Source organism: Rhinopithecus roxellana, chromosome 12, assembly GCF_007565055.1.
Source record: "Rhinopithecus roxellana isolate Shanxi Qingling chromosome 12, ASM756505v1, whole genome shotgun sequence".
In the NCBI taxonomy this organism is placed as follows: domain Eukaryota; kingdom Metazoa; phylum Chordata; class Mammalia; order Primates; family Cercopithecidae; genus Rhinopithecus; species Rhinopithecus roxellana.
In genome coordinates this window covers 37,277,506-37,302,522 of record NC_044560.1, presented here as the reverse complement: position 1 = coordinate 37,302,522, position 25,017 = coordinate 37,277,506, and the positions used below count along the sequence as shown (strand labels likewise).

General features: G+C 34.8%; 1 protein-coding gene across 1 annotated transcript in view; it reads right to left on the bottom strand.

Moving 5' to 3' along the window:
* Positions 1-342: 342 nt before the first annotated feature.
* Positions 343-25,017, bottom strand: part of NEGR1 (neuronal growth regulator 1) — an 886,803-nt gene continuing 862,128 nt past the window's right edge. Inside the window, exon 7 of the mRNA XM_030913644.1 lies at positions 343-4,248. Coding sequence (XP_030769504.1) covers positions 4,124-4,248 — 125 coding nt within the window. The 3' untranslated portion in view covers positions 343-4,123. The remainder of the gene's footprint in view (positions 4,249-25,017) is intronic.

The following is a 25,017-nucleotide window of genomic DNA, read 5'->3' as shown; positions in this document are numbered from 1 at the left end:
ATCATCAGAATTTTATCATCAGTCTCTGTTGCTAACTCTGCTGTATTTTACCTGGTAAAGGTTCTAAATAATTAATAATAAAATGTTTCCAGAAAACTTATTTTTAGTTTAGATGTAGTTCAGCTCATCAAACCTTTTAGGAATCAGCAACAGCAAGAAAGAAAATAGCGTGGAGTCCTTTGAAACTGTAGCATCTAAAAATTTTACCCTGTACTGCTTTAGAGTAAGCAGAAAGATGAATGTAATACAGGAAATAAAGAGAATAGCAGAAATATCTTCAAATTATTATTTCTTCCTTCTTTCTCTCAAACTAATAGAGTTTTAAAATGAGTCAAATACATATTTTAATTGATAAACTGAGTTTATATTCACCTATTGGAAACAGTACAACATATTTTACATCAGGTTATGAAATATGGATGTTTTACTAAAAGACAGGAAGAGCTTTTTCCAGTCTTTAAAGTAAATACATATTCAAAGAATCTTAAGGCATACCATTTATTCATATTCATATCTATTGAAATACTGTACATCCACATACTTCAATAAATAGTTAAAAACCTGACCTCTTTTAAAATCATTTCTGGATTTCAAAAAACAATTTTTATTGAAAAGATTAAATAGGTAACTTTTGGCTGTGTCACAAAGCTAAGCACAATGGATAAATTAACAATTATTCAGTAAATTTGATCATTATAGATGATTGACTTTGATAATTCAGTTTTTCAGAGTATTTTGACTTCAAACATAGGGGTATATATATATATATATATATATATATATATACACACACACACACACACACACACACATATATATATATATATATATATATATTTTTTTTTTTTTTTGCCCTGAATTATCTGGGTAATTTTCTCAGTTCTCCAGTCTACTTTCTAGATATAGCTTAAACGTTATGATGAAGCATTAATTTTTCAGTTAAGTTATAAACCCCCCAAAAGTGGCTTTACGTTTGAAATTGTCTCTCTCAAATCTCTTAGTGTCTCAAAAACACTCACATTACTATAACTTGGGCAATACTTTTTATTACATAATTGCTGCATAATAGGAACTTAATGGTATAATAGGACTTACGTTTCAAATGTGCTTATTGTAAAACATAATTACACCACTTGCCGTTAAACTAAGAATGCAAATGTGTAAGTTAACTACCCTAACACTCTGATTCTTCCCTCCTCTCATCCTTTCTTTCTCCCTACCTTCTTCCCTTCCTCCCTTCCTTCCTTCATGCCTTCCACCCTTCCTTTTTTTCCTCTTTACTGCCTTTCCATTTCATTCTTTTTCTTTTCTCTCCATTCTCATTTTTAAACTGCTACTTATTTTTCTTTCTTCCTTCCTTAAAAAAAAAATAGGGGCAACAAAAGGAGTCCCACAAATGGAACTTGTAGAAAATATAATCCTGAAATGAACAGCTAACAAAAATTGTTATAGATTAAAAGATAAATCAATTTATAAAACTGCTATTCTGAAATTGCAACAATCTTGTACAGTCAGGACTGATAAAATGGAGTAATCAGACATTTTATATGTCCATAAATGTAAAATCATCTACTTGAACATTATATGCAATACATTCACACAATAAAGCAAATACTGTAGCCTTATTTGACAATATTGAACTCATAAATACTCATGATTTCACTCTGTCCGAGGGCCTAAGGACTAGGAATGCTGCTGTGATACAGAAAAACATAGTGAATACCTCCTCTATTTAAAAATGTCACTCAAGAAAGTCTCTTCTAACATAAAGGCAAATACATATAGCTACTGAGCTATGACTGTACTTCTGTCACATTCTATGGTAAAAACACCAGACTCCACAAATTCGGAATCATGACAACACTTTGAACTAATTATTTGGTTCATCCATAGTTTATACCTCAATTTACCTACAAACCTTACAAAGAGGAGGTATTTTAACTCTAGGAAAGCGGTCACTGAATAATACGCAGTCTTGATCTGTTTCTTTCTCCCAAACAATGGTACTGATGGTTAACATTTCCTGTGGTAGCACCACTATTTCTAGTAAGTAGATTATTATGGAGTGTGCCACTTTAAAGCTGCAATACAAAATAATATTTTGTAGTTTATTCACCAATTCCACAAAGAATATTTTTTAAAAGCAAATAAACAATATAGTTAAATGTCATATTTGTTCTGAAAACTCTTTTTTAATGTATCAATCAAAATCATGTCATACATTTATTATAGTTAGTAGACTTACTAGCTTTATGCCTTATTATTGCAATTTTGTGGAAAGATTATACTATGTACCCTCATTTAAGATTCACTTTTCTAATTAAAATTGATTTATGGTGTACTTTGGGACAAAGTGTTACTTGAAGAAAAAAAAAATCACACTTTTTAAGCCATCCCTGCTAGGGCAACATACTAGATATCTCAAATATGTATAACCACTGCAAAATTTCTTGTCTCTAATTTTATTGTAGGATCTTTGTTGTTATGACTTGTAAAAGGGGACTATTTGTAGAAATCTAGGTGTACTGAAATTGGTAACTTCATCAAACCCGTAAAATGGCTTTCAAGGTGATGGTCTTTCTTTAGTAAAAGAGTGAAACCATCAAACTATTCCTGCAATTTAATGTTTAGAGTAACAGCATTTTCCTTCAAAAATGTAGTTTTCGTTATTTATAGTAGAAATAATTTAACATTCACAATATTTTGATAATTAGTGTATCTTAAGATATTCTCATCATTGGTGTTTTGTCTTTATTTGATCACATCTTACATATATCATGTAAGAAAAAAATACGGGATGGTCTTTTTTGGTTTTACTTGTTTGAGCTGAAATGGCTATATAGAAAGATATTTTTGAAGAATTACCTATTTTAGAGATTGGTTTGCTACATACCGATATAGAATGTCTGTTATAATATATTTTGGAACTTTAAAAATATATAACATGCATTCCAGAGTATCAACTGAGTGATACTTTCAGATGGAAAATATGCAAAATGCTCCTGTCCACAGGAGCACTGCCTCTGTCATACTAACTTAGCTGCCACAAAATAAAATTAATGACGAGTGCTTACCAACTCATGTAGTATTAGGTGATAAGACTTTGTGCCCTTTCTGACAAATCATCTTAAAATTTTTGGCTTGGAATAGTGAAAGGAAAAGATGCTGTATTGCTAGGCAATCCTTTGAGTGGACTGTGCTGTCTTTTAAAAGGAAATGGTTTCCCACGGTGGATCTAACATTTAGCTACAACTAAAGAAATCATATGGTATATTTACTATACTGTTATTAAATTGTTTCTCATCACAAGAACTGAGTTAGTGTGGGGCAAAATTCACAAACCCCACTGTCAGTGCAGAAAGAGATTTTTACAGTCCAATAGCTCCTTCATTACTTAGAGATAGTGTATGGTTTAACTATCATTTTGGTTTATTTTTGCTTTCAAATTGTAAGATTTAGCAAAACATTTTATATTAGTTGGAGACAAAGAGAAAAATATTATTTTATGAAGGCACACCCATGCTGAACTTACAGGAAAGAGAAGCAGAGCTGCACAGCCAGTTATATTACAAGGCTCATTCCTGAAACCTGAATATCATGCGAGCAGAAAAATCTAGATATGTGTTATATTTTGAAGAAATAATCTGAAGGCAATATTATTTGCTTTTTTATCAAAAACGAAAAAATGCATCTTTGTAAATGTGGATTGACTCTTATTGAAACAGGGAACTGAATGCTTGTATTGCAGCCTTAAAGAATCACATATTCACTGCAATATTCGTTTTTGTAAACTACAGCCTGCAACCTAGCAGACCATGACTGAATGCTTTTGAAAAGTTGTAGATTACAAACATGAAATCACAATTAATATCCTCTAAAAGTAATTTCAGAGCTTTCACATCTTAAAAAAAGGACAATGTGTACTGCTTCACAAGGTAATGTAGCTAATCAAAAAAGAGTAGAATTAAAGTATTTACATAATGAGCAATTCTACAGAAGGCGATCATCCCCATGTAAGCACTGCTGATTATATCCCACGCTGCTTTTAACAAACTGTACCAGATTGGATCCAGCCATCAGCACTTTCAGAGAATCCTTAAAAGCCTTTTATGGGTCTTTAAATTTATTGTAGAATGGCATTCTTCAGGTAGAATATGCTGGTGAAAGAGGACAGTGTCAACACAAGGTACCAGCAGGAGAAAAGAACATCAGCGTTCCCGGTAATTCCATACTGGGCTGTACTTGGAGCTGGAAAGAAATGAAAAAGATTAAATCAAAATCTAATTTGTGTCTTCCAGGATCTTGACAATAATCAAAAGGTAGCCGGGTGCATTGGGGAAAGCACGGACATTGGAGTCAGACAGACTTAAGTTCATATCTGATTCTGCTATATGACAATGTGTGGGCTATGTGGCTAACTTCTCAGAGCTTCAGTTTTCTCAGGGCAAAATGAAAATAATAGAAATAATAGAATCCACCTCACAGGGCTGTGGTGAGAATTGGAGATGAAGCAAATACAGCATATTACATCAACTAAACACATGCTAAGTACTTAAAAGCTACTAACATTATTATTCCTCTTATACATACTGTAAATATTTGTATTAGTGGACAATATTCATTCATGCGTGTATATGTAGCTGTGTTTTATTAGCTAAATACTGTACTAAATGCTAGAAAAACAAGAATATTGTCCCTTCCAAGGCCTTTTTTTTGGTGAGAAAAGATCTTCAAACAATTATAATACAATTCTGGGAATATTAGAGTTGCATGTGCATACCGCAGTAGCACAGACAAATTGTGCTTTTAAATATGCCTGGGCAAAGGAGATTTCAAATAGTTTTACCAAAGGAGACTATCATGTGGGTAGAAGAAACAACATATTCAAAGGCATAAGAAAAGGACAGAGCAAGGTGTATCATGTAGAATGTAAAGATAGATTTAGTCTTGCTGGACCATGAAGTTTGAGGCCTGAAGTGGAGGGAATTGAAACTAGACCTCTAGACAGGTAGAATGACCTCTACTGTAATGAAAAAGGGACTAGGTTTTTATACTGAAAGACATTTTGAAGAATTTGGAGAGTTGAATGTGTGACTACATTTACACATCAGAAAGATTACAGTCTTATATATGGGGAAGTTCACATGGTACTTGGCTAACGGTTATGTTGAATTTTCACTGAATACCTGAAGATTCATCACGTTTGGGATATTGTTGGAGTGTTCTGAAGGGGTACCACTTTGTTTATGAAAGGATAGTTGCCTATTTGTATGTAAATTATATTGTGCTCCAGAAATTAAATGTTACAGCCGTGTTTGGACTTGTTTGAGACTGATTCTCATTTACCATCATAATAATAATAGCAATAACAAGAAACCCACCAACATATTTTAACCACCTTTTCTTAATGAAACCTGGATTTCAAGCACTATTTCTTAGTAGAAATTGAATAATGTAGCAAAGAAATCGACTACTTCATTTCTAAATTTATAACTCAAATCCAGGAGCAGGTTTAGTCACACTGAGTTTGAATTACCAGCAGATAGTTTTAATGAAACTGTCACAAATGACTATATTACTCTGTAACAAGAAGAATAAATTGTGTTGTTTACACTTCCAAGAAATTAAAGGGGATGAAAGATACATTGGTCCCTGCAGTGGGAAGTTTCCTTGACAATGCAATTATTGATTCCAGGTGAGTGGGATTTGAGCACTGAGACTACTATTTTTTAATAAACAGAGAGCAAAATTAACGATTTAATGTATGTATATAATTACAAATGAGTTTTTTTTAAAATAAAAAGATGAAGAAAGTAAGCCTATTGTTGAACAGACAGCTTTTCAATTTCTGATACACACAAAGTCTAATTTAAAGCTATGGAACTCCTTATTTTCCCTTTCTCAAGACTTAGGAAAATATTTTAAAAATATAAATAAATCTTTATTTAGTATATGACCTTCTCAATAATAGTTATGCTAGAATTGTTTTTCAAGAAAGTTGAGTGTAATAAAACTTGTATAATGGTAAAGGACCAATAATATGTAAAGCATATAAATGGTTTCATAAATAAGAAATAAAATTTAAAAGCTAAGCATAAAAAGCAAAGGTGAATTATTTTTGTTATGACAAATTAAGTAGTAACATTAAATGAGTAGATTATCAAGTCCTCTCAAAACTCCTTATCAATCCTTTAACATGCATTTTTGGGCAATCTTTCCTGGATCCCCTCTCCTTCTCCAACAAACTGAGCTGACTACCCCTTTTGTGTCATGAGACCATGAAATATATATTATATGTTATGTAACATCACACTGCATTGCAAATATTTGTTTACATATTCATTTCTTCCAACAGATTTAAACTCTTCTAGGTCATGTCTTATTCATCTTTGTGTTTCCAAACATAAAATCTGGCAAAGTGTGGTATATAGTGGATGCTCAAGAAATGTCTAAGTAAATGACTCAATCAAATGAATGGGTCATAATCAAAATGAGTATTTCTATCCTACAAAATGGAATCTCTTCTGCAGCAAGCCACATGATTATAGGCTAGAAAATGTACTATAGTAACCATTCATTCATTCATTCATTCAGCGAGTTTTAATTGAACTAGGTACCCAGCACTCTCCTAAGTGCTGGCAATGCAGCACCTAATAAGATAGGTATGATCCTTTTATTACTTAATTCTGCCTTCCCCAATGTAGTTGTATCTTCTTCCACTCAGCCTCCTATTGTCTTAAACATAACAAAGATATTACCAATTTTAAATTTATTACTTTACAATTAAAATAGCATACATTTTTTTCACTGATGCCACAAATGTATATACTTTTTTTGTGTGAATATAATACTTATATTAGTCCTGAAATAAACTAGAAACTGGGGGATGAATGATTAGCTTGCAGTTGTTACAAGCGATAGACTGTGGAGCAAACGTGAATAATCAGTAGACCAAAACACAAAGATCTAAGTTAGTCACCATAATGTGAGATCAGATACCTAATGCCAAGTTATATGTCATCAATCATACTCTTTAGCTATCTACTGAATATCTATTATGTTCACGGGGTTGAATTAAACCTCACATAGGCAAAGATGAATAAAACCCAATCCTCTCTTTCAGGAAGAGCTTATTCTAGTTGGGGATATAAATAAATAGGTAAATACAGAACATTAGGGTATATGGAACTTGAAGGATAATATACAAACTTGGGAGGACTCCCTAGGGAGTCATGGCAGATAAGTAATCTAGGCAACAGTTACAAATACAATTATTTTTTACAAAATGCAATGATATACATATGTTAGTACACACATATCTCATTTTTAAAATGGCTCTATAACATTCCATTGTTGGGGGATGCTATTGTTATGCAACCTTATTCCCATTAGCTGGCATTTATTATGTGTGGTTTGTGTGTGTTATGACTGTTTGGCTGAATTATTTGAAAAACAGTGCTAATGATACTAAAGGTAAGGGCCTCAGTAGTATTTGGGTCAATAGATTTTCTTAGGTTAAATGCCAATCTACTATTTGATCTTAAGAAAATAACCATTAGCTATTAGAAATTAGCTTCAAGACTGGACTGAAATATCACTTAGAAAAAAACCTTCAGAAAATCCCATACGACAAATTAAGCATTACCGCCTTTCCCCCATATTACTTAGTAACTGGTAATATACTTACACTCTTAACCTGTTTAGGTCAAGAATGTCTTGAAGCAAAGATACATTATATATATCTTTTATCTTTGATACTGAACACAGAGTTTGGTACTTAATAGGTGTTCAGTAAATGTCTGTGCTTCACACCCATTTCCCCCAGTTACCACAAACCTAGAAGGAGACAAAATACCTTGACTTCTTTTGTCAGAGAGTATCATCTTTTCCTTTCCTTTTTTTTTTTTTTTCTGAATCTTTCTTCTTCTTTTAGTTTCAGGCTCATTATACTTTGACCTGTACAGGTCAGACTACCTCCCTTAAGTATTTTGAGCAAGAAGACAGATCATTAAGTGGATAATATGGGAACAGAGCATGTACTGAACTTTATAACATCATACTCTTGCCACAAAAGACTGTCAGCATAGGTGAACCCATAGGTCCAAGCTAGAAGCCTGAATTCCTTAGAAGACATCTCGTTGAGCCTCTGGGATGGCCAGACCTGTTGAAGGATCTCTGCCAAGTTTTTAGTTGCTTTTCAATATCATGCTGCTATTTACCTTAAGTAAAATTAGGCAGGATAGGCCGTGTGATCAGAGATGTATCTGGGCTATGGCAAGGGCTTTAGTTTCATTCTAAGTGACATGAGAAGCCATAGGAGAGTTTGATTATTTTTAAAGGATCACTTGGCTACTCAGTAGACAATAGATTGTACTAGGAAAGGCAAGAGTAAAGCCTATGCTGACCGGGTGCAGTGGCTCATGCCTGTACTCCCAGCACTTTGGGAAGCCGAAGCCGGTGGATCACCTGAGGCCAGGAGTTCAAGAATAGCTTGGCTAACATGGCGAAACCCCGCCTCTACTAAAAGTACAAAAAACTAGCTGGGCCTGGTGGCATGCACTTGTAGTCCCAGCTACTCAGGAGGCTGAGGCATGAGAATCACTTGAACCCAGGAGGTGTATGTTGCAGTGAGCCAAGATCGTGCCACTGCACTCCAGCCTGGGCGACAAAGCAAGACTCTGCCTCAAAAAAAAAAAAAAAAAAAAAAAAAAAAAAAAAGTAAAGCCTAAAGCCTATGCTATCTCACCTTCAAGTATTCCCCATTGTCTGTTGAGTGAAGCCAAAACTTTACAGCCTGGCATTCAGGGACCTCTGCCATCTGGTTCTAGTCAACTTATCCAGACTCACACCACTTCTTCACTCTAGTCACACAAGCTATTTTCTGAGCACATAGAGTGTTTCATTACCCCATGTCCTTTGCACATGCTACCTCCTTAAACCTAGATAGCCTTCTTCCTATTCCTCTTTGCATATTAAAGTCCTGTTCATCCTTAAACATCAAAAATACTAGTTTTTCCATGAGGCCATCCCCAATCTAAGAAAAATTATTAGTCTTCTGCTTATACCTAACTTCAGAAATGTTTTCTTTCTTCTTAACTTATAATTAGGTATATATATGTGATATATACATATAAACATCTTGAAGTTATGGAACATTCCTCCCTATATGTGCATCTGTATCTTATATCAAATGTGTTCCATTGATGTTTATTGGATTGGATGTGAAATAATATTCCTAAATATGCATGTGTCTAATTCAAGACCATTTTGACAGACTATCCTATTTTAATAGTTGTTCCTATGATTTCTCACCCTCAAGACAAAGTGTTTAATGAAATTGTCCTATTTCTTTCTTATGACCTGCTTAATTGTTTTTGAGGAGAAGAATGAAGAAAAGAGAAGAAAAGTTTAAATTGAGAATGAGAAAGAAAGGAAGAGGATAAAGGAAACAAAAGGTTGAAGTTTTAAAACAAATACAGAGAGAATACCCAGCCCTTGAACAATGTATTAGATTGTATTATATTTACCATTTTATTGAAAAAAGAGAGAAAGAAAATAAAATGCAGTATGTAAGGGAGATTGATTCTGTTTGCAGATCAGAATTTAAAACAAACAACAGAACAGGCTGTCATTCTTTCTAGTTCTTAGTAAAGCTAAGACATTCTAGTCTTTAAATATGACATTGTATATAATATATGAACTGTAGAGCTGGATGACATTGGTTCAAGTTCCAATTCCACGTCTTTCTAACTGTACTAACCTAGGCAAGTTTCTTAACTTTGCTGAGTTCAGTATCTTCATCTGCAAATGAGGATTGGTAGTATCTCAAAAGTTTTTGCAAAGATTAAATGTGTTGTTATGTATAAACCACCCAGTACAGCACTTAACAAAGCATAAACACTCCTTCAAGGATGATCTAAACACTTCTCATTCACTTATTCCTTTAACAAATTCAGTGTGTGCTACGTGCCAGGCACTCAGAGGCAATGAGCAAAGCAGAAATGGTTCCTGTTCCCACAGAGCTTTCTGTTTAACTTGAGATGCTTTGCATGGAACAAGTATATTTTATTTAACTTTTAATCTACACTTGGTTAAATCAGTGTTTCTCTGGTCTTGCAAAGATGTCTTTCATTTTTGCTTACAAAAATATTAATTCTTTATTTTTTCTTGACTTTGGGAGGATTTTTATTTAATGCAATTTACAGCTAGGTAATTGTCCAGTCTCCTCTGATTTACAATTTCTTCAAAGTCAGAGGATATGACCTCTTCCTTTTCTTCTCTTTCGCCAAAGAGAACAGTATGGTGAGTGAAATTTAGAGAATGGTTTCATGGCTGACCTAATGATGAGTTCGTTTTTAGAGAATCTGTCTCAGGTATGAAGCAAAAGTGCCCAGGCTGAGTGGAGTGTAAGCCTTTGAGACTTCTTCCCATTGTCAACAGGAAGATCTATCCTGGATTTTAACACATATCTTATATCTTTTCTAATAATGATTTTCACTACCAGTTACCACAGCTGCTGCATATTATTTTCTGTTTTGGCAGTTTTCCCTTGTATTGCTCTAGTTTGTATTTTGAGGCAACACCAAATGTAACTATGAAATATTTAGTTTTGGTACAATACGAATTACTTGCCTAGAAATTTCCTTAAATTACTCAAACTTTAACTAAACTAGCTTTAAATCATGTTTTTAAGATTTCTGTTGCAATCTTAGAGTTACTAAAGCTATATTAATTCTGCTTCTGTAAGACAAAACTGGCCTCAACTTACATTTTCCTGAGGAAGCATATACCTTAATGGGAAGCAAATGATTTACACCCAAATAACATTTCATGCAAAAGAGGGTGATTAATGTATACTCAAAATAGAGAACACATTCGTTTACTGAGAAATTAAACACCATTGATTAGATCCAATTGGCAGTGTGATCCTGTTTCATTACATACTGTGGGAGGAGTTTGCTCAAAAGATAATTAAATCCTCTCTGAAGCAATATCCACCCCTTTCCACCATCAGCAGCTGCAGGGGATATCCGGAGGCTCAGATTACACTTCCCTTTTTTTGTATCACTTAATTTTACTTAAACACTGGGTAGAGATTAGGAGAGAAAAAGAAGCAGATGGGATATGCTTTTCCACTGGCATTTAACTTTGCATTATGGTATCTGGAAGAATCAAGCAGGTCTCACACAGGTGACATAATTACATTCCTTTCCATTATTTCTGGTGAAATCAAATGGTCCAGATCCTAAGATGAGATGTGCTGAGTTATAGATACAGCACCAATGTGCTGTATCTTCTCATGTACCTCCTCTCATCTGTGGCACAGAGATTTCTAGGAAGAGAGCTTTGTTTGTGTGAATATTGCATGCTCCTGTACTGTAGACCTTCTGGGGTCTTTTCCTCCCCCTCAACTTTAGGGTTGAAGAATGCTTGAGTAGCACAGTTGTCATGTTGTAGGGACCAATGTAGAGATTTTATGTTTGTTTGTTTACTAAACACACCTTCATTGTGCCATGTCTTCAGGAGTGCAGAGAGGTAAACATTCCATGGTCCTCTTTTCAATTAGCTCTCAGTGTGGTCGAGTAACAATTCATGATTCCCTACCACAGTCACCTCCTCTTGCATTTAGGGAAAGAATGTTAAAATTGGATAAATGGCTTCAGATTCCTGTCAGTCAGCTTTCCTGTTTGTCTTCTTTAGAAGAAATCAGGCCAACAAGTGCACACTGGTGTTCTTTTCTTGAATTAGAGGCCAAAGGTCATAGAAACATTTGTATTTAGATAATTATTCTAACATTTTTTTGTTTTTCATTTGATAAAAAAACTGTCTATCTTCAGGTAGTTCCATCATTTTTGACAGACTATAACTTGATAAACATAAAAATAATCATTTTTACAGAAAATCTCTGTATTTTTGTATTATAAACAATGAGGTGAATGGGTAGAGAAATCACACAATTCCTTTCTCTCTCTTTCTGACCAGTAGCATTTTCCTGCCAACTTATTCTTAGCGACTACAGAGCTATTTCTCTGGACGACCAGCGTCCTCGAGTTCCATTCTGCTTGCTCAATAACCATTTTGCCAAAGTTCACGATATACCCTCCTATCTACTCAGCATCCATTACATTAGGAATTTTAAACATATGTTGGCCTTGGTTATTACCTACATTCAGAAATCTGCCTATTTGTAGATGAATGCTTTTATCTTCATATAGCCAGATGAAACTCCCCAAAACTATTACCTCTAATTTGAGGCAAGGAGAATAGGAAGCAATCGTCCCAATAGAAACAGATTCTGCTGTCTTTTGTTATCCTTCCTAGTTGCTGAAATAAAGTCTCAAAGCTTTAATTGTTCATCAATATCTTCTAAATGTTTTGAATTTTTTTGTTTATTCTATTTTAGAAACTCAGAAGTAATTTACATGAATATATAGTAGCTTTGAAGTGTGTTGTCAAATACAGGTAATTTTGTATAACCCTGAATTGTTCTTTGAACTTGATATGGCAACTCCTACCAGGCTGGTTTGCAAATGGGTTTCTACATAAGAGTCTTGACATATTTTGGAGTGTGTATGTGGATGTGTGGGTGTGTGGATGTGTGTGTTTAAACTCTGTCTTTGTTGTGTGAAATATATTTGCACAAAATACAATACACATTGCCCTTACTATACAGACTTTAGCTTGGGCCTCTAGGGCATCATTTAGTTGAAGAAAAGAAGGTTTTACAGAAATAAAAATAGAAATCCAGCTATGTTCTTAAGGTCACTAATAGTCACTGCCATCAGCAGTGTCTTCACTGTGACACTGCTAGTGTGGTAAAAACATGGGAGAAATTGGAAACCAGAAAACATTTTTGCAAGTTGAATGCGTTTTTAAGATCTTATACATGTGGGGCTGTGGGTGTGAAATTATTTAAGTTTTTATATAGGGTGTCTAAACTTGGAGTTTCATGATCAGGTTTTCTTGTTTACTACATTTTATTCTTTGTATCTTTTGTGTTAGGAAGGTTACCTAAACTAGCTTATTTTCTGGAGTCTGCAACACTGTTCTTTTGGCATTAATTAAGGATCACGAATTTCATAAGGCTTGATCATTTCCATTTTTTGAATATTCCGTTTACCTTTAAATTTTGTCTGCTTGTTTGTTCTTCGATTTTCCAGTGAAATGAAAGCCAGTGATTATCTGGCCTTGTAGTTCTGATTTACTTACATTGTTCCACTTGTTACACTCTAGATTGATTTTGAGTTCCTCTCAATGATTCTCTAATCATTGCCATTATATTTTGGCTATTTTAAAATCCTTGATAAAATCCAAATGACTTTGCATGGAATGTAAGATCTTCTGTAAACTTTCTACAAGCTACTTTTTCAGCCTTATACCTGATACTCTGCCACACTTTGCACATGTGTCACCCCAGGCAGAAAATTCTCCATTCTCAGGACACATTGCTGCACTTGTGTATTTGCAGTTTGCCTTCATCTGAGATGGGTTTCTATGTCTGTATGTGCTGAAACAGTACTCATATCTCAGGGCCCATCTCAGATAACACCTGCTCACAAAGTTAGAACCTGAAAAAAGTCTGAATACTGGGGATCAGTTGGTGCCATCCTTTAGTTTTACAGATGAGGAGGTGAGGCTAATAAGGAATGAATAATGGGCTTAAATTAGATGCAAAAATAAGACAAGGACTCAGGTATTCTGATTCTCTGTACTTCCATTTCTATGTAACTTCCCTGAATTATTACCTAACTCTGGTTAAATTAATCTGCCAAGTCCCCTTTTCTCCTATTGCTTCTACCTATACTTCACCTATATTTTACCTATACTTTATCACTCTCATGTGCATCTTCTTCTACAGAGTCTAAGTTTCTTGACTACTTTTGTATGACTCATAGCATTTGATCAAGTGTTCGGCACCATCAAACTATTTATTACAGAGAACTGAAGTACAGATACATTGCTTAAATTTATGCATTAGGATGAAGTTTTACTATAGAGCTCAAGAAAAAAGAGATAGGAAAGATAATATCATCAATCGAGGACTTGGAAATATTGACCACCACTGTAGAGTAACATTGGTTCTGAAAAGACAAATCTTGTCTTCTTGGATGTCTCTCAAGACATCATATAATAAATATAGAGTTACAAACATATAAACACACACCCAAGAGACCTGTTAAATAATTGCTGTTGTCTGTGAGTTCTATTTGAATGTGTTTTTTATGGGTGGAGGCCATATTTCTTAACAATCAAGCATAAGAGGTATTAGCTTAGCATCTTGGCACCTCAGTTTTCTCAGTTGAACAAAGGGGATAAAATTATCCCTCCTAGTGTTATGATAAGCAAATGAGACAACTAAGTGAAGTGTTTATTGAAGTGTTGATTAAATTTTCTTAAAATGGTAGCTTTAGAAAATGTATTAGTGTTTACACAAGAAGTACCAATGTAAGCCCCTACCTTGGCCCAGGAAGAAATGTTCGGTTGTTGACAGGAGAGTGTGTGTATCTCAGAGCTCTAGAAATTTGAAACAGTAATAATGACACCAACAGTATATGTCCCTTCTAAAGCATAGCTTTAAAAATGCAGATCAGAAAACTCCTCCACTAAACAAATAATGCTTAAGTATCTATACATGCCCAGCGATCACCTGCTATTCCTGCTATTCCTCATGTACTATTCTGTGTTCCAGGGTAGAGTGTTTTTTTTTTTTTTTTTTTTTTGAGGAATGCCACTGTGATGTTTTACTGGATAGTCATGTTGACTCTTGTGTTGAGATAGACCTTTCTCCTAGCAAACTGGAGAAAAGAAGCAAATAATGTTACACAGCTTGATTAGTTGTAGTTCACAGGGGAAAAAACATGGTAGAGAATGCAACTTTCAAAAACAGAAAGAAAAATGGTAACCACCTGTGCCAATTTTTTTTTTTTTTTTTTTTGAGACGAGTCTCACTCTGTCGCCCAGGCTGGAGTGCAGTGGCGCCCTCTCCGCTCACTGCAACCTCCGCCTCCAGGGTTCACACCATTCTCCTGCCTCAGCCTCCCAAGTAGCTGGGACTACAGGTGCCCGCCACCACACCCGGCTAATTTTTTGTACTTTTAATATGTAGCTCCTTTAAGATCACAATGGTCTGAACAAACCATAGCCTTTTAGCTCCTTGGGTTTACAGTCCGCGCCTCTTTTACTTGGAATTGCCTTCTTCTACTTCCTCCCAATTCTCCCACCTCTACCTGACATATTTCTCCTTAAGAAGCAAGTTCGGTGTTACATCTATAATAACCAAGATCTCTTCCTTACTTCCTCCCTCCCTGGAGGCCTCATTGTAACTCACGTTCTCTCAAGGTCTTGCTTAGGTACTTGCTTCCTCACCTAGGGTTCGAGTTTCTAAAGAGCCAGAACCATATTTTTTCATCTTTCTTTTCCTCTTATTTCTTCTTCCCCAGAGTCTATCACAGTGACTGCATATAATAAGGGCTTAATAAATAACTGCTCTTTTTATTTCCATATGAGATAAATTTGCAAAATACACTTGTTTCACACAATTTTTGTATTTTGCCTTACATCTTCTCATTATGTTTCTACTTTAGCTGTCGCTATGACAACTGGTTGTGTGCAGGGCAAACAATTCTAAAGTATATTCTACAGGACTCCTCAGAGGGTCCCTAGTAGGATGGAGTCCAGTTAAGCACAGTTAGTACCAGTTCAATAGTGTATTCTTGAACTGGCTTTCTCTTCTTCCCTTCCTCCCTATTTTATTTGTTCCAATCATCCACCAGTGTTCCTTGAACTTCCTTCCCAAAATAATCACCTACAAGAAAACTGCTCATTTTATGGGTATCCAGAGAAAGACAATAAGCTTGTACAAAGAAAAGGAAAACAATACATTGTAAATACTGTGTCTACTGCAACTTCATATTTCCCTACGTTTCATGGTGCTTTGCACATAGTAGGTGCACAGAAAATTAATTTGGATAAATAAATCTGTTGAAAGTAAACAGTTATCTATTCTCTTTGCCACTATTCTTCTTGGCTCTTGATAATTCTCTCAGTTAGTGTCACTTTTATGAGGTTTGCATTAATTATACTGTTAGCAGGCACATACTTTTAATAACAACAACAACAACAACAAAAACCCAGGTCTTAAAATCTTAATTAAATGTTTTTTTTTTTTCCTCATAGATTTTATCCCAGGAATATCACCCACTGTTTTACACTGTCATCATTTTGGTTTCTGCTATACCAGCAATACTGCTTAATGAAAGTTTTGTCTCCTCTTGTATTTCTTAAATATTTAAAGACACTCATAGTTCTTATTTTTTATTATGATTTCAACTATAAAATACTCCTCTCCACTACAACCTTGAAATGTTCTTTCCTCAAGGCTCTATTGCTGCCTAAGATTATCCAACTTGTAAAATGGGAAAATGAGAAATACAACTGCTGTGGAAGGACTTTGGGGGCAGGCACACAAAAATCAGATATTAGGGAATTCTAGTCCAAAGAAGAGTCCAGAAAAGGATGAAAAGAAAAAAAAAAAAAAAAAAAACATGCACAGTGATGCCAGTACTGAGCTCAGACACTAGTCAAGATAGTGAAAAAGAGAGAGAGGCGTGCACTTTTAAAACCATTACATCAAAACACCTTACCTCTGGCTCATTTTCATAGATATTGCAAATTTGGCCATTTACATTACTGTTTAAAATCGTTTTTGACTGTAATAAAAATAGTATTCCCTGCATTAATAAATGTTTCAGTTTATTAGCATTAAGTTTATATCCATAGTTTCTTCAGGCACAAAACATTAGGAAAAGTTTTGTTATTTCATGACACCTTTATTTTATTGAGAGATGCCTCTACTTGAGCAGTACTTTCAATTATACTTAACCTTAATATATACATTTAAACATGTGATTGGAAAATTGATCTTTGAGACTTACATTAGTCAGGAAATTATAATTTAGGAGTAACTGATTTTTAAAGCAGTAATCACATTATTTATTCAACAAGTGCTATGGAGTGCCTACTATGTGTTAGGCATTGCACTCATACATACACAAAGATGAACAATACCTAATTCTTAGCTTTTATGACTATGAAGTCAAGTAGAAAAAAAAAAAAAACATTCGGCCGGGCACGGTGGCTCATGCCTGTAATCCTAGCACTTTGGGAGACCGAGGCGGGTGGATCACGAGGTCAGGATATGAAGACCATCCTGGCTAACACGGTGAAACCCCGTCTCTACTAAAATTACAAAAACTTAGCCGGACGTGGTGGCGGGCACCTGTAGTCCCAGCTACTCGGGAGGCTGAGGCAGGAGAATGGCCTGAACCCAGGAGGCGGAGCTTGCAGTGAGCCTAGATCCCGCCACCGCACTCCAGCCCGGGCGACAGGGTGAGACTCCGTCTCAAAAAAAAAACAAAAAAACATTCCACTCCAGAAAAAAGGAAATGATTTTTACAAAATCATATGTTATTATAATTCCAGGGTTAAAAGAAATTTTGAGAGAATCTATTCTCCTTTGTCAAAGCATAACTAAATCAGAATCTATTTAGATAAAGACATTCTAGGCTTATGTCGTTTTATAGCCAGAAGACACTCAAGTCTGGAGAGGAAAGAGCTACACAGAGAATTAATGCAAGTGTCCAGATTTTAAGTTTAATGCCCTTTCCAGAATATTGCACTGCTCACATGAATTTATTTAGTATTTTGTTTCATGCTTTTATAACGCTCATTGCTTATTAATATTAAAGTAGCACATACGAATCTTAAAATGTTTCTAAATATAATATGATCAAAATAATGCCATAGTCTAGTAAATTATCCAAACTCGAGACCCCTCTTTAATTAGACATTTCAACCAATAAAATACAAAATGAGTTTGTTCTATATACATGCTGGAAGTGATATAATTATTTCTTGAAATATTAAATGTTGGAAATAATTTCCAAGATCTATAGTCAATACATACTTTCTTCACATCTTTCATAATGTGCTCAAATTTGAACTTTTTTAGCGCCTCAAGCATATGGAGCTCATAATAAATATGTATTGATTCAATATTAGTGATATTTTAATAACCACTATATTAGAAATCTGCTATGAATGGCTAATTTATTTTTGTAAGAAGAACTTGGCCTAGAATCAAAAGAGTAGGCATCTACAACATTCAGTTATATGACTAGACTGTGTCTTGATTCACCAGTTGCTAAAAGGTACACATGAAATCAGAAAATTAGCATTCAGATATCTCTGCGTAAAATTTAGTTGTTGGTTTTGGTTTTAATTTTTTTTCCAGTGAAGGAGCAGCTCTGGCTTATTATTCAAGCTTCAGGTCAGGGCTCGAAAACTTGAAAAATGGGAAAAAAAATTAAGAGAACCATATATTCCTAGAGAGCAAAGGTATAGTTTAAAAACAATAAATGTGTCAATTTGTTTTTTTCAGAGTAACTTCTGTACTTCCTAGCACACTAGCATCTAGGAGTAACTGCTAATAAAATAAAAAAGCCACATTTAAATACATGTGCTCTAACATACATTTTTCCATTTCACACTACCTTTACTTATATTCACAGTTAATAGTAACATTTGACATCATTCTAATTGCCAAGAAAAATTCTAAAATTCTCTGCAAGTTTATGTGTAAGACTTAAAGAAAGCAAGCATTAAAAAGCAACCATACATTTTGATGTGTTCTTAGAAACATATCATTATAAAAAGGTTTGGGCTACATAATACATAATTGCACTTGGGTGTAATTTTTTAATCTTTAAATTAGAAAAGACAGATGATTATTTTCTCCCTTCACCAAAGGGAGAAAAAATGTTAAATGTTAATACCTCCTTGTTACACATTTTTTTTTAAGACAAAGGGATATAAGAAGGATATAATAAGCACTGTGAATATTCCTGCTAAGCTTCCTGGAATCTCCTCCTATATTAAACTATATCTTATCTATACTATTTAAACTATTCTTCTGATATTCTTCACATGTGAACAAGATAATATTTTGCAAAGTTTAAGCATCGTGGCAGCTACCCACTTATAAAGAACAGCGTTATCCACTTCGGAATTAGGAACAAAAAACTCACCAATACAAATAAAGGTTTTCATTAAGCCACATTCCTGTTTATTACAGAGTGACAATAATAATTTTTCTGTTAATTTCAATTTAACATTAAAAACAAATCCCAGTTCCCCCATCTCTTTGATGCAGCTGGCTGCACTATGCATAATGTCTGATACACAATGACACTATTGTTACAGAACTGGCTTATTTGTATATTGAAAACTGCATTCAAATTTGTATGGTTCAGAATGTTCAATGAAATGCACAAATTGACTACTTTAATATTCCTCAATTTGTCATAATGGTTTTTGTGTGAGTGTTTTTCTTATTTAAGACTGTCATAATGTCATTTATATTCTTTAAGGAACAAGCAACAATTGCTCTGAAATCTCATAGTCGAAAGCTAAAGAGGGGCCTAGGTCAAGCTCAAAGTCACTTATAGGACTGTGAAAATCACCTCGGATTCAATCTAGGCTTAGCGGCTACAGGAAAAGAACTGAAGAAAGGCCTTCTTTTATTGTTTTCTGAAAGTAAAATGAAATAACATGTGGAATATTACAGAAAGGATTTTGTAAGTGGAAGGGAGTTGTTGAGAAGAGGCAAAGTGACTGTTGGAAAGGATATTGAAACTTGAAGAATGCTGGAAGAAGAGGTCAAGGGAATCCTATGACTGAAAGCAGCATCGGAGACACAAACATATTGATCTTGGAGCCCTGCAAATGCATCCCTTTATATTGGACATTTTGAGTCTTTTTCTATTCCTAGGTATGTTTACTAAATTACACAAGTCTGATAATTCCAATTATCCTATAAACACCCTTCTTAAAATACATATTGCACAACTGAATTGCATTAGAGTTTGTTTTTTAAGTTATGAAACAGGTATCCTGAGTCTGTAAATACAGTTTGATTTCCTGATCACTGAAATACGAAAAGTACAGATTCAAAAAGCAATTTTTGGCTGGGCCCGGTGACTCACACCTGTAATCCTAGCACTTTGGGAGGTCAGTGCAGGAGGATCCCTAGACGCCAGGAGTTCGAGATCAGCCTGGGCAACAAAGCAAGATCCCATCTCTACAAAACATAAAAAAAATTTAAAAATGGTATGTGTTGGCATATACCTATCACTATAGCTACTTAGGAGGCTGAGGTGAGAGGATTGTTTGAGCCCAGGAGGTCAAGACTGCTGTGAGCTCTAATTGCACCACTGTACTCTAGCCTGGGCAACAGAGCATTTCTTGAAATAATTTTTTGTCCCAAGAAAATAAAATGAAATTTTTTAAAAAGCTATTTATAAAACATAAAAAAAACCTACAAATTTGTGGAAGAGAAAAATGAGTGTCATTATTTCATAGATACTAATTAGAGACAAATGTAGCTGAATGTTGTTCATTTGAAGATATTACCTTTTCATTACTTCACTGGTAGAGATTAGAAGTCCTTCTTCAATATTTCACAAAATGTGGGAAAAACTAGTCTCTTCTACTTGCCATAGATAACTTACTATTGCAATTCCTGAGGATACATAATTCCACTGTTAAATACAAGGTGGGATAGCAATCACATTATAATTATCAAGCATTTGGGCACGGCATATAAAGAATTGGCCAGAATTATTTTTTGTTAATCTCTTCATTTAATTCTTTGACTATATCATTATGACCAACTCCTCCTCACCCACCTCACCCCCCCTTTTTTTTTTTTTTGCAAAATTACTTGCATTTAGAACATTTTGAGTATAAAGAATTAAGACCTTCAACAAAATACTGCAGCATTGTGAGCCTCAAATTTCTATAGGGGCTACAGTCACACTATAGACTACTGTGAATGTTAGAGGAGACAATGTTTGTGCCTGTGCTTTGCAATGTACACATCAGTTTGTAAAAGCAATTTGAGACTAAAGCATAACTCTCAGATGCTAATAGTTAGGACTTTAAAGGAAAAAAAACCTTTTAAAATTTGTTGTCATTTGATAAACAAATTCTCACCATTGAATGGTAAATCTCTCCATGGTTAATTAATTCAATCATAGACATAAGGTTAAGTATAATGACCCAAAATGAATGCATTTGGGTAAAATAAAATCATCCTCACCTACAGGCTCAGTTTTATCTATTTGTAATTTGTATGATCATATATCTGACTGACAAAATTATCTTTATTATTCATTTGTTCATACGTTTGTGGGTTCATTTAATAAATGAATTTAGTATCTACTTGTGCACAGAATTACCTCAGTGTCACAGGAGATAATGCACCATGGTCAATGTGGTAGGAAGAATTCTAAAGATGTCTTTCCTCCCCAGACAGTCCCATCCCCTGGTTACTCAGTCAAGCACTAATCTAAGTGCTGCAGTGAAAGATTTTGTGGATGTAATTAAAATTCTGAGTTAGTTGATCTTAAAATCTGGAGATGATCTGGGTGGGCTTACCCCAGTTACATGAGGTCTTGTAAAAACAGGCAGTTTTCTTCACTGGTGGCAAAAGTCAGAGATTAAAAACCCAGACAGGGATCAGCCTTTTGTTGCTAGCTTCAAAACTGAGAGGGCCCCATGTGTCAAGAAATGCAGGTGACTTTCAGAAGCAGAAAGCAGTCTTCTGCTGACAGCCAACAAGAAAATGAGGACCTTAGTCCCTCCACCACAAGGAACTGGATCCTAAAAACACAAATGAGCTCAAAAGTAATTCTTCCCTAGAGCCTACAGATAAGAACCCAGCTGAGCTGACACCTTGCTTTCAGCTTTGTGAGACCATATGCAGAAAACCTAGTTAAGCCATATTGCACAAGACTTACAGACCTGAAAGCAAATTTGTGTTGCTTAAAGCCACTTGATTTCTGGTAATTGTTTCATAGCAATAGAAAGCAAATGCAAGTTAACAATCTGTTTCATATTGGGGCATGTCACATAAACTGTGGAAAGGCATGAAGGGTTAAAGAGACAAAAGTTAGAAATTAAAAACAAAAAAAAGACATGTCAAGATGAAATGACTGATCAGCACACATAATATGTGCTCTTAGCTTCAAGAAGAGTATTTCACAGTGGGCTGGACTATTCTGAGAAGTTCTTCCTGGAGCAGGAAGGCTTAAAGCATGGAAGAGGTAGGCAAGGCCGAATCTTTCTTATGATTCCAAATAAATCTCCCATTAAACTTGTCTATCTTTGAGTTTTTTTTTAAACTGAAAGCAGCATCAGAGATGACATTGTATGGATGACATTATATAATCCTATGCTATATCTGTTACTCATGTTTTCTGCAAACCTTTCCCCAACTATTAAAAACAATAAAAACAAAGGCTCCAATCAGAGACTCCAGGCAGGGGGTCAGAACTATTATTCCACTGAGTTGGAAGGAAATAATCATCATCCACTTATAAATCTGGAATTACTCCAATTTCATGCTGAGCCCTGAATAAGATAATACATACATATATGTAATCTCTATACAGAATACAGTAAGAAAGCTTGACCAGAAGACCTGTGTGCACCCCTCCACACACTTTTTTAATGTAAAATACCTGAGTCGGAACACTTCTCAATGAATAACTAATCCTGGAAAGCATATAACCATGCTCATTTTCTAACTCTTTTGTGGTCAAATAATAAATACAGATGATACAGAAAACAGGAACCATGACAAATTTGGACAAATGTAATTTAGAGACAGTGACAGAAAGCTTAGTCAAGCTTAATGCTCTCAATCCATAAAGCAAAAATCTGGACAAAAAACACCAAACATTCCCCTGAGGCTCATGATTACATAAGAGGGTCCCTTGGGTCCTTTGGTTTAGCACTACCTCCTCTTTTCCCAGCAATCACATTCCTACAGCTAAAAGACGTTTGGACTATGACACTCATTATTTATAGCAGTTATTGAAACTGCAAGACTACCTACATACATATATGCATACACACATAGTGTAAAAGATAATGAGTAATGCCTTAGCTCATCTTATTTCTCCAAGGTTGCAATTTAATTATGTTTCCAATGGAAGAAAAAGGCACACACCTCCCCTTAAAGAACACTTTTTTACATACAAAAAGTAAAGTGGACGTATTTATTTTACTTGTGCCATTTCTCCATTTAAGCTGCTAGTTGCTACTTATCATGCATGAATAGAAGAATGGATGAAGTGAACAAAACGTGGATTTTTGTAGTTCCTGCCATGTAAAGTTACAGCAAATAAATTGCACAGAGAAAAGAATAAACATAGAAATAACCTAAATCTTTTTATGTAGATGAGGTAAAAAGACAGTCTCCTTTAGAATTGCTCCTTTAGATTATATAGCAATTTATGTTAAAAGTCACGATGACAAATCAGCCTGTAATTTATTTTAAGAAGTCAAACTAGCAAGATCAAGTGTACTGTAGGTGGTATTTCATCTTATCATATTAAAACAGTCTTCCCAAATGTAAAAGATAATCTCAACTGCTGTGTTCTGTAAGCAAGCAGAAAATTATGTAAATCTGATTTCCTTACTGTGTGCTTGCTATCTCTTTAAAGCTTACTAAATCATATCCAGATATGTAAACACAAAAGCACTGGATCCAAGATACATTTGCCTTTAAACACTCAGAATGAGAAAAGGTATTTTGCAGGGTGTAATTGAAAAATTCCTATCTTTTTTCAAAAGCTAACAAATCAACGGTTATGTGAGATTTAAAAAAAACACAAAACATCACCTCTTAACTTATTAGGGGCTTAATTGCTTCCTCATAATGGAGTGTGACAATGTGATTGCAATAAGAATAGCACCTGCTTTGAAAATCCCATATCAAAGAAATGCCAGTAAGGGAGCAGGAAGCTCACACAGCAGCCATGTTGAAGTTCCTCTTCATCTATATTTTAGCTTTCACTGGTTCTTACCTTCTGTCCTTGAGGTCTCTTTAGGCTCATTGCCTGAATAAGTGGTGTTTGCTTTGTTAGCTCACCTAAAAATGTCAGTACATGTATGAATGCTCACCTTGGCGATGTCATAAGCATAAAGGCACATATATGTAGCTGGATATTTCTCTGAGCCAAAATTTAGAAACTTCCTTCTTTTCAAACACAGAAATCTCCTACATGACTCAGACTGTAATGCGCTCTGCCTGTGTGCTAGAAGACAAACCTGTGATCCAGATTGCGCAGCATGTTAAGTCAATAGCCATGCCAATAGCACGCACAGACTGTCCTCATCCTTCCTGTATTCTGAAGAAGTAGTCCTTTGATGTCAAAGTTAAATTCATTGTTACTGTGGATTTGCATTTGCATTTACCTGCATTAATACACTCCAATCTATTTGGAAATATATATCTAATCTTAATATACATCTTTTCACAACTAATTTCTTACTTTATATATTACAGCAAGGCAGGAAATCCTTTACTTTTTCTATGAAGAGTTAACCAATAATAAATCAACAAGTTAAAAGATATTTAAATTATTAGCTATGTTTTAGTTAAGAAAAATGTATAGTATTTTCTGCACCTTTAAAAAATGAAAGTAAGCAAAACAAACTCTTGTTCTAGTTCCTATCCTATAGTAAGTAGTTAAATATTTGTTTATTTATTTATTTATTTTTATTTTTATTTATTTATTTTTTTTGAGACGGAGTCGCCCAGACTGGAGTGCAGTGGCCGGATCTCAGCTCACTGCAACCTCCGCCTCCCAGGTTCACGCCATTCTCCTGCCTCAGCCTCCCCAGTAGCTGGGACTACAGGCGCCCGCCACCTCGCCCGGCTAGTTTTTTTCATTTTTTTTAGTAGAGACAGGGTTTCACCGTGTTTGCCAGGATAGTCTCGATCTCCTGACCTCGTGATCCACCCGTCTCGGCCTCCCAAAGTGCTGGGATTACAGGCTTGAGCCACTGCACCCGGCCTAGTTAAATATTTGTTAAGTAAGAATGCTATTCAACACATTCAGTAATCAATAAAATATACATTTTGGTTCTTTATTAAGGAATTGTGCCAAC